General features: G+C 42.2%; 1 protein-coding gene across 1 annotated transcript in view; it reads right to left on the reverse strand.

The window, feature by feature from the left end:
• Window positions 1–11,361, reverse strand: part of KCNH1 (potassium voltage-gated channel subfamily H member 1) — a 109,933-nt gene that overhangs the window by 90,439 nt on the left and 8,133 nt on the right. Inside the window, 3 exon segments of the mRNA XM_023537968.1 lie at window positions 8,589–8,620; window positions 9,485–9,499; window positions 9,879–9,886. Coding sequence (XP_023393736.1) covers window positions 8,589–8,620; window positions 9,485–9,499; window positions 9,879–9,886 — 55 coding nt within the window.

Genomic DNA, 11,361 nt, shown 5'->3' on the forward strand with positions numbered 1-11,361 from the left:
AAAGCGCAGGCTTCCTTGTGTCTGAAAGACTGAGCAGTAATGTGATAATAGAGGTTCTGGCAGCACATTCAGAGCAAAAGCTCCAGAGACTTGAGTTAAACATCTTGGCAGGACCTGCCCACTTCCCAGCCCAGCCCTGGCTGTGGACCAGGGAGCCAGGATCTGCTGAGAACTCACTGTCACCAGGCCAGGCACCCTGCTTCAGGTACCCACTATGCGCCTCACTCTGAGGTGCTGACGTCCTGGCTTTCCAGCTTATCTTGGAATATTTACTACCCTCCCACATGCATTGATGGGTGTTTCCCTTGGATCTTCTGAGATCAGGGGAAGAGTAGGTAAGCAAAGTTTTGACACCTTGTAAATTTTGCCTTTTCTTATCTGTAGTGAAGCTACAAAGCCTTTCTTCTTGTTCTTACCGAAAATAAATAAGTAAATAAATGCTTCTGGCAGTCTCTGACCTCTACTTCATCTACTACAGTTTAGAGAAGAGAATGTGCATCAAAAGACAGACAGACATAGTGGAAATCTCATCCGTTTGTCTTCCTGTCTAAGTGGTGAGATACACTACAAGGAACAAAGCCTCAGCTTTAAGCGCCGGGTCTTATCTGATTGTGTTGTGGTATCTGCTGGGTGCTGAGCCGTGCTTTATTGGAGTTCTTTTGCCACTGAAGAAAGTAGGGGCGGGAAACGCTGGAGAGGCCTTAGCTCCTGGAACTGGTGTGCATTTCAGCACACATCTCAGAGGGATATCTCCTTCTAGAAAGGTTTGCTCTTGTTTTAGGTTTTACAGGAGAGCTCAGAGATATTTGAGAAACATTTGTCCTCTCTTGAGTGAGGTACAAAGGGGAGCAATGGTTAGGCTCTTCTGCAAACCATGTCCATATTAGAGATGGGATACTGTGTGGTCTGGTCTTGAGAGTTCTCAAAGGCAGGGTTATGTCTTACCATCTTTGCGCACAGTTCCGTCCAGTTTGATAATTTGGCCTTACTTATTATGGGGGTCAGGCAGTGTTCCAGTGATTAAGGAGAGTAATAACAGAAGGATATTACATCGTCTCTACATTCAAGGGGCTTACGACGAAAGGAGACAAAACATACATGTGCTTACAACAAAGCATAAACCAATAAAGATGGAATCTCAATATATGTGGGAGGCTGGGGTAGGCAGGACTATGGAGATTTCATAAAGAAAATGGGAATAGAGTTGGCCTTCTATGGCAAGGCAAGAGAATTTAGATACATGAAAGAGATGGATAATTTTTCCAAACTGCAGAGGGAATAAGCTGGGTGTTATGTTCTTGTTTCTGTTATGGTTCAATTTCTTGGTGATGTTTCTATACCCTATTGTCAAAGGGAAAGGATTTCCCCCTATTCCTGATATTTCCTTCTGTGCAGGCAGCTCCCGTGGCATCACACTCGGCCTCTCTCTTTCCCCTCATCTCATTAATGAGTTTGGAGGAAGAACCGGCCCACGTGCGGACCAGCCCCTTGCCCTCCCCTCAGGATCTGCCTGCCTGCGGTAGGCATGTTCTCTCTGCTCCTCCATGCCATGAGATTTACCAGGCAGACTCTCGCAAGGGTGGACTTGTGCTGGTCAGCACCACCAGGCTAAGTTGAACTCTGGGGCTCGATACCGAGAAGCCTTCTTGGATGCAGATATAAAGCACATTCTCCAATATTAGCTTTCCAGAAAAATAAAGGGATATTTTGCCTTGTACTCATCTTTATTTATTTATTTATTTATTTATTTATTTATTTATTTATTTATTATTTATTTATTGTCTCTCTCTTGGCTTGGAACTCTGGGGAGATCTATGCAATTTTTTAAGCGCCGCTGAACCCAAACACTCACCTCTCTTCATTTTTCAAGCTACTCTGATCTTGCTTCTGACTCCCATATTCCACTAATACTATTTTCATGGTCGTCAATAATGACTTTTCCTGATAAATCCAGGACATATTTTTTAGTCCTCAACTTATAATGGCTCTTTGATTCTAATATATACTTAAGTTGTTTAGCATTTTTTCATCTCTGAAATCAGCTTGTGTCTTAGAATTAATAAGTCACAGTTTAATTGGCAGCATTTTTCTTAGTGGGCCATAAAATGTTGGTGTGTCTTACAATCCATGGCACTTTCTAGTCAGTGAAATATGGTTCTGTAACATTCGAAAATGCCCATCCCCACTCTGCTGCCAGCCCTTCTCAGGTCTCATACACGCCCCATATGAACTGGTACTTCTCGTGGCTCTGCTCTAGATCGCGCTTCAGACTCTGCTCCCCTGTCCTTGGGTTTTCTTAGCCTCTCCCCTGGCTTCACTTGCCACCTGGATCACAATGAGCCCAGGTTTATACTCCCAGCCTAGATCTCCCTTCTGAGACCAGAATCTCCCACTGGACACTTTCACTTAGCTCAAATCCACAGATCCAAATGGAAACGGCCCTCCTCCCCAGTAAACCTGCCCATCGCCTAGTCTCCCCATCCCAGTGGATGTCATCTGAGTCATCCAGACTCCTCCCTCTTGCTCGTCTCCATAGCCAATAAATTAGGGGTCCCCAATTCCCGGGCCATGGGTCGGTACCATCTGTGGCCTATTAGGAACTGGGCTGCACGGCAGGAGGTGAGTGGCGGGCAAGCAAGCGAAGCTTCATCTGTATTTTCAGCCACTCCCCAGCACTAGCATCACTGCCTCAGCTGCACCTGAGATCATCAGGCATTAGATTCTCATAGGAGCACCGGTCCCTGGTGCCAAAAAGGTTGGGCACTGCTGCAGTAAATGACCAAGCTCTGATAACTTTATCAAATATCTCTTGAGTGTGTCTCCTTTTCTCCATTTCCACTGCCATTAAGTCAGTTCAGGTCACTCTCATCTCTCAGCACCCTCTTTGTTGGTCTCCCTGCCTGTTATCTATTCTCTTCAGAGCAACCAGGATGATCTTTCTAAACACGGATGTGATTCTGTCACTCTTCCGCTTTCACGTCTTTGTAGATGCTGTCCCCTCTGCCTGTAACACTCACCACGACTGCACCTGGTGGAACAGTTCATCATGCGAGTCTCAGTTCAGACACCACCTCTGTCGGGATGCCTTCCTTGATTTCTCCTGGCTGGGCAGGATTAGATGCCTGTCTTATAAGCTCCCATAGCAACCTGTTCTTATTCCTATTAAAACTCTTGGCACGGTATTATAAAACTGCATATTTATTTTCTGTCTCCCTGATGAGACTGTTAGCTCTATGCCAGGTGTGTCTGTTTGGTTCACTGTTTTATCTCCAGTCCCTAGCATTACACCTGACATGTTTATGGAGAGAATGAGTCAACACATCGGTGAAAAGCTGAGTCTGAGTAAACAATGTAAGGTGAGCCAGGATATGAAAGGCTTAGAATGCCTTAGGATGGATGACCTTAAGAAAAGAATTGGTCCCCAGTCTGAGTGCAAGAACCTGGGTGTCCTCAGGTAGCTACATTGTCAGCCTGACTCAAGAAGGAATTTGCCGGCCTGCTCAGAAACACTCCCATAATTCACTCTTATCCACACTGATGCTAAGCTAAATTTGTAGACAAATTTAAAAAGAAGAAATAAAGATAATGAATATCAGAAGTTACCCTATAATACAAATGTCCTCCTTAAAGGAATTAAAATTTCACCCAAATATGGGCCATCAGACTTTCTCGTGGAGACTGTACTGAGCATAAGCAAACAATGTGGGCATTTCTATCCGAATGCCGGCCTGCCCGTAACTGGTTAAATTTAAGTGATGGTTTGGAAACATTATGACAACTCTCCTTCTGTTCTTCACAACTACAATTAGATAAAATTAAGTTAGCCGAATGTCTGTCGCTAAGTTACATAGAACACAATCTTCCACTAAAAGCAGGTGATAATTTTCCAAGATCACTATAAATCAGAATAGAAAATCAACTTGATTTTCTCTTCCTGTTTACAAAAGAATATATGGTGTTATAAAAAATAATTGAAATACATTGAAAAATAAGGCCATCATCCAGAAGACTTTGGATAACATTATGATAAACTTCCCATCTTCCTTCTACTCATATATGCATTTTTATGTAGTTGAAGCTACTGCATATATAGTGATATATTCTACTTTTTCCCCCACTTAATATTATATTTGAAACATTTTGCATGCCAATAAAACTTCTCGTTTTGACTTAACATAATTTTTTAATTTAAACCAATTCCCTCTCTGTCTGGGCACTAAAGTTATGAGAATTTCCTTTAGAAAGATCTACTAACTCTCCCAACCACCAGTGTCTTGAGGGGCTACAACCAAATTTTAAAACTGCTTAAGCAAAGACAGAACTAGGAAAGGGAACCTGGTCCCCACTCCCACCCTCTCTCACTTAGGCAATGTACACATTACTTAATATAAATGTTTTTGCATTTCTGAAGTTCTAGATTATTCATACTACACCTCCTCGCTTAGAGTGTGGACTTAACATAATTGCTTGGGTTGATGGAACAGTTCTATGAATATTAATGCTTGGTTGGAGTGTTTAGAGAGGCACTTAAACATAGCTTCCTCCCCTTGCGCTAAGCATGAAATTACCTTATGATACGAATTTTATGGCACACAGCAGTAATATTCACTCAGTGGCTTCAGCTAGTCCCATGGGCAAGTGAAGTAATGCATCACAGAAGATAGCAGTGCAGGAAGTGGCAGGCGTCCCCCTCACACCCTCCAGCTCACAAGGATCTTGAGAAACGGCTGTGAAAGACTTAGCTTCCCGCCTCTAAAATAACAGGGAGTTATATGAAGCGGGTGCTGCTTTTTAAGCCTCCGTTAGACAGCCGCTCTGTCCTCATCGTCTAGCCATCCTCCTATTCGAGAATTGTTTGAGGGTGGGCTTGGGTACCACCTACTAAAATAAATGTCATTTTTTTTTTCCTGATTGGAACAGTACATAACAAAAGAAATGCTATCAAGACTTCTATTTGAAAAAAGTTATTCTTTCAAATTGTATCCTAATAACTTAAAGGATGTGTGAAACTTGGGACGATGTTCACTTTTTCAAAATCGACTTTAAAATTAAAAAATAAATTCACTGATTTTGAAAGTAGCATATGCTCTTTTAAAGAAGATCTGAAAGACAGACAAATATTTTAAAAAGAAAACGAAACTCTCCTACGACCTTATAAACCAAAGTCATCTACTGGGATGTATTACGAAAGATGTTTCGGGCTTTCATCTAAGAACGCTTCTCCCCACGTAGCTGAGATAGCGTTGTGTTTAAAAATTGTATTTTACTTAACCTTACTTATCATAAGAGTTTCTAATAGGATTTAATATTCTTTGTGAGCATTTAGAATGGCTACACTCCCATTTCTTTTAAAATGCTCTGAAACACTTGGTCATTTAGAAAAAAAATTCATATGCTCTCTTTGTACCTGTCTTTTTCTCTTTTTTTAATTTTTGTATTCCTTCCTCTGAATCCTAAATCTCTGTCTTAAGCCCTGGCCTCTTTTCCCAATTCCAGACCCACCTTTCTGAGTAGTTGTTGGACACTCTACCTGGGTCCTCCACTAGCCTTTAAATGCAGCAAGTCAGAACCAAGCCCATCACCTTTCTCTCACGCCGTCTTCCTCCAGACAGCCTTCTACCGACGCCTCCATCTCCCGCCTCACTCAAATGTCGGACCACCTCTCTCACTTCCCTCTATCTGCTCCCCAGTCTATTAGGCACAACCTTGCAGACTCTCCTTTCAGAACGTCTCATCCGCCTGTTCCACCTGTCTCCCCATCCAAGGTTGCCAGATTTAGCAAATAAACATACAGGATGTTCAGTTAAATCTGAATTTCAGATAAATAATTTTTTTTTTTTTTTTTTTTTTTTTTTTAGCGTAAGGATGTCCCTTTCAATGTTTAGGAAATATTTGAGCTGAACATTACTCATTTATACAAAATCCAAATTTAACTGGACATCCTATATTTTATTTGGCAACCCTACTTCTGTCTTAGTTTCTACTGCCCATACCTTAACACCTCTCATTTCTACCTTAAGCCACAGTCGCCTAATGGCCTTCCTATCTCCATACGTAATTTGTTAATCTTCACAAATCACAGCTCTAATGGTGTCATACTTTACTCACAACCTTCAGTGGTCCCCCACTGCCTAGTTCCTCATGATGGCATTTAGAAATGTCCACAGGCTGGCCCTGAGCTGCCTCTTGGTCCATGCCCCACTGCTGCCCGTCAGAGCTCTCAAGTGCTCTCAAGTGCAGCTCAAGTGCTGGTCTTGTGGGTACAAAACACACCCCACAATTCCCTCCCCAGGCCTCAGCTCCCAACAAGTCTTTCTGTCCAGAATGCCCTACCTCATAGTCCAAACCCTGATTCCCTCTTCATAGAGCACCCCACCACCACCGCCACCCGCCCTTCTTCCCTTATATATAGATCACTAGATGTTTATCCTACCATTTGGCAGGTCAAAAATAGTTGAAAGCTGGCAATCCTATATGGTTTAGACTAATATAATAAAAGGCCCCCTACCTGGTGCTTCCTTGCTTTACTGCCTTCCACAGGGTCATCATCTCACCTTTTGCCAGAAAAAAACCGCCAAGTAGTGACGATCTAAAGCAATGCTTTTCAAGGTATAGGCCCCTAATTACATGCAATGAAATCACCCAAGGGAAGGGAGGGTTTGTTAATACTGCCAATCTCAAGGCTCCATCCTAGAGCTGCAGAATCAGAATCTAGAGGGGAGGGGCCTGGGAACCTGCATTCTGAACAAGCTTTGCAGCTGAGTCTTGGGCTCACCAAAGTTTGGGTGAGCTCACTGGCCCACATGGAAAGGCTTCTCAGTCTACTCTACTCACACTAGTCCCTGAGGTGCCCACACGTACTCCTACCTCTAATGGCTAGACACTCGTGCTGTTCTTCCCACTTTAAAACCTTGCCTATCAAACATTCTGTGGGGTCTTCTAAGCCCAGTCAACTTCTACGTCCTCTATGAACATTTATTTTTCTGTTCATTGTAGGAAGTCTATAGAAAGAGGTACCCGTGTTACTTATTGTCACTAATCATGCATTTGTCTCCCCAAATGAGATAGAACAATCATCCAAGACAAGATTTTCTCTACCTCCTTCCCTCCCAAACAGGCTAACACCATGTTATGCTGTGACAGTTGCTAAATAAATAGATGTAACATTAATATCCAACCAAGGTCCATAAACCCAAAGAAACTGACTATCTGAGCAAAGATGAGAGTGTCTTCCAAGTTAGGAACTGTGAGAAGGGGATGTTCTTTTTTAAAAAAAAGGACTTGATCTGTGAACAAGCACTTATAACTTTACATGTCCATTTAAGGAGACTGTAAATCCTAGCTCAGTAATGACAGGGCTGCAAATAGGAAGTTAGCGCAAGATGATCTGATGAGACAGGGCCAGCCCGCCAGACTTCTCCATGGCTGCTCCCCTTCCTTGGGCTCTGGCCCACCCACAAGTCAAGAAGAGTTTCCTCAACTTGAAAGCCATGCCCCAAAATGCACCGCAATCTCAACAGAATACATCTATCATCTTACATCCTCTTCTTTCTCCTCTTCCTCCTCTGGCTCTACTGTTTATCTAGTTGCTGCCAGAAACTCACCCCCCACATGCTAGAGGTTTTCCCTCCCCTAATATCTCTTCTTCCCCCTCTCTTTCCCACCTCCTCACTTAGGCTCTCATCGTTTCTCATCTGAGTCTCCTAGCTGGCTTCCATGCCTCTGTATTTGTGTAACCCAGATCATCATGTTACCCTCACATTTAAAACTCTCTGAGTCCCTCATCCCCACAAGATGAAAGTACAAACTCTTATTCTGGACCATGAGGCCTCTCAAGGCCCAGCCTCTGCCTGCCTTTTCATTCAACTCAACTCAATTCAATTCAGCAAACAGCCCCTGGTGTCCTCCATGTGCTAGGCTAACCTGGAGATATGAAATCAAAGGATCTCAGCTCAGAGGAGAGACAGATGAGGAAATATGCAGCTGATGCAGTGAGGTAGGCTTAGGAGAACCACAGGAGGCCTTGGAAACTCAACCTGTTAGTGGTAACTCCTACGTGGAATTAGTGCAGGACCAGGGCTACAGTCAAATCTCCAGCTCCAGGTCCAGGGCGCTTTCCACTACTCGATGCAATCTGGCCAAAAAGACCTTAGTCTTGTCCCATAGAATAAAGCAAAACAAAACAACCAGAAAAGACACAAAATGTACTTGGATGGGAGACCACCTAGGAAGACCAGGTGCTATAGGTGTAAAAAATTAAAACTAAAAGATTGTAAGCTGACAAGGTCCTTGAAATCTGTGAAGTCAACCAAGGGTTGCCTCGCCTAAAACTTTTTAAAAAATTAAAAAAAAAAGAAGACATAAGATGACCTATGATTAAAATACAAATTAAATATTAAAATTCAAGACCCATAAAAGTTAATAGAGAGACAGTAAATCACAGTAAAACAAGATCATTTAAATGAACAGTAAATCACAGTAAAACAAGATCATTGCATTTATGAGATGGAAACACAGGGAGATGGACCACACCCAAATATAGCCGTGTTGAAAGTCTACGCATGACTCATCTACTTTGGTCAGGGAACCCAGAACTGAGATAACAACTTACTCGCGGATGCTAATAGTACCACCTGGGCAGAGGGAAAATGGGTACCTGTGCCTTTTAATTCCGATATCTATGAAACATTAGAAGAAAATTACTTTTAAAAATATAATGAAAAAAAATGTACATGTTAAAGGTTTAAATTTTTTTTCAAAGAGCAAAGACACTAAATTTGAGAAGACATCAAGTGATTTCTAAGAGAACCCCAAAAGGAGATTGGGAGAATGTCATCTCAAAAATAAGACAGAGAACATCAGAGGAAAAGGAGAGCATAAAAGATTATCTAGCATAGTCTGTTCTCAGGGGACAACATGGCTTTCAGTCCAAGAGAGATATTGTCTATGTTTGTTGGACCATGTTATCTAAACTGCAGGCTGCGAGCAGGGCAAGAAAGCATTTAGTGAGTCATGACAGTCAATTTCTTTTGAAACAAAGAAAGTAGAATCTAATAGAAAATATCAGTTGCATTCCATGTAGCAAGAGGAAGTACCGAGTTTTATGTATAACTGTGTTCTCACATGTGTTTATTGGTTCATGATATAATAAACATTTCACCGAGTGAGTTAGTCAAGAAGGTTTGAAAAACACTCTTTTAGAATACTTTCATTAGAAAGGGTTCTTTTTAAACATATGCTAAACACACTCAATTATGAATATTGACCCTTTTCCTCATTCTTGGAGTCTGTGCTAAAATTAAACAGAGAACGGGGGTGGAATATTAGAACTGGAAGGAGGAAACAAATTAGCAGAATGTAAATGAGTGGACTGATAAAAGACTAGAAGATGAGATCAGTGGGCTTTGGTCTTTTTTCCTAAGGCCTCCATGATAACTCCATCTTCACTGGAGCACTAAATACACAGTAGCTGCTCAATTATTACTTGTCCAATGACCCTCTAGAAGCCCCTGTCTTCTTTCTTTGTTAACACTTATCAAGCAATGTGATTGTTGCCTTTTTAATAATGTTGGTCTCTTCTACTTGTAGATGCTCCTTCAAGGCTGGGCTAATGTTTGGTCTACAGCTGCATCTACCTCTATGGCAGTGCCTGGCAAGTGCTCAAATTTTGGCTGGATTGAACTGAAGGGCATCAAAGGGCAATGAAGATCTAGTTCTTAGATCCATTTGATGCTTGAACCCCTTTTGCAAGAATAAACTGATTTCAGTTTATTGAGCAAAGAATATGCTAATTAGAGAAAAACAGCTCTAAACTTAAATTTCCAAAGAGCAAATAGTTTAGACTTTCTTATGTACCTTAGTCCAGAGGTCAGGTTGACTCAAGAACCTGCATCAATCTTCTATGAATAAGAATCTCTTGAAATGTCCAGGATCCTAGGGACACACATGAGATGCTCTTTCTAGTCTGGAGAGCTTGAGTGGAACAACCACTTAGAATCCCTAGCTGCTGAGCTATTTCAAAGGTCCCATCCACATTGCTAACTGGAGCAGGCAGGATTCTCAGGAGGGTCTGAGGCAGAGGGCTGGATTTGGAGAGGCAGTCAATTGACCAAGTAATCAGCAATGAATCAAGCCCTTGTGCTTTCCCACAAGAAGCGAGGCTGAGGGGAAATGGAACAGGCCTGAGACATCATCATTTGCCTTCCTTGATCCTCTGCAGCTCCATCAGACCTCCATGCATAGGTGTCTAAACCCATCTTCTAACAGTGCAGCTGTTTAGGGTGGGTAGATAAGGATTCCCTGAGCAGGAGTATGTAAGGGGGATGGTACTGGTCGCCAGCCTAGATTTCTCAGAAAGGCATATGGTGAGTTATCAGTGGGAGGATGGGTAAAAGATGTCCTACACCAAAGGATCAATTCAAACTCAAATTCAAATTCAAAGGAGAGCCCACTAGACACTAGTTAGCCTCCTTCTCAGCCAGGCAAACACTCCAATCGTTATTAACCATGGAAAGTCCTCTTTATCAAGAATACTGATTAAAGGCAGGGAAGAATATCATTTCCCTACAGCTATATTAAAGCAATGACTGCATCCTTCATGTGCTCTGTTCCTTATATACAGTCTAATCTCATGTCTCTATGGAGGACGAAAGCAGAGAACAGCATAATCTTGTGTGCAGACTTCAATGGACACCAGAAATCTAGAATGCTTATTTTAGCAAAAAGTTTCAGTCTCCATCCCCAACCCGTTCTCCACCCCAGTCTCCCTCTGACCATCTGCCTGCTCATACTGAAGGTATTTAAATCATCCTTGGATTAACCTGAGCAGAATGTAATCAAGAGGGCAAGTTGACTTGGGGCCAGGGGGACAAGAGGAAGGCTACATATCATGCACTCCGGAATCAAGCAGGAACAGAGTCCGGGCCTTTTTTTAAAAAAAAAAATTATCTAGGTCTAGATACATCGTCTGAATCTCAATTCTAACTTCAGTGTAACTTAATCTCTCCCTGCCTCATTCTCCTAAGAAATTATATGTAAAAAATAAAAATATACGTCTACAATGTCTGGCAGTACCCGGCAACGTAACCAGCAGATTACATAAATCTCCTTCGGGACTGCAGTATCGCCAAATAGATCGGAGAAGAGGTTCTGGAGTCTGAGGGACTCCAGGATGCTGGTTCCATGGACCTTGTCAGCTGTGATATCTTGAGAAAGTTCCCTAACCTCTCTGAGTGCTCATTGTCTCATCTGCAAAATGGGATAATGTAATCACTTCATAGGGTCACTGTAAGGATTCATTGAGAATCTATATGTAAAATGCCCGGTACAGAGTCGATGACCATAAATGACGGCTGTTATTAT

Source organism: Pteropus vampyrus, unplaced genomic scaffold, assembly GCF_000151845.1.
Source record: "Pteropus vampyrus isolate Shadow unplaced genomic scaffold, Pvam_2.0 Scaffold207, whole genome shotgun sequence".
Taxonomy (NCBI): Eukaryota; Metazoa; Chordata; class Mammalia; order Chiroptera; family Pteropodidae; genus Pteropus; species Pteropus vampyrus.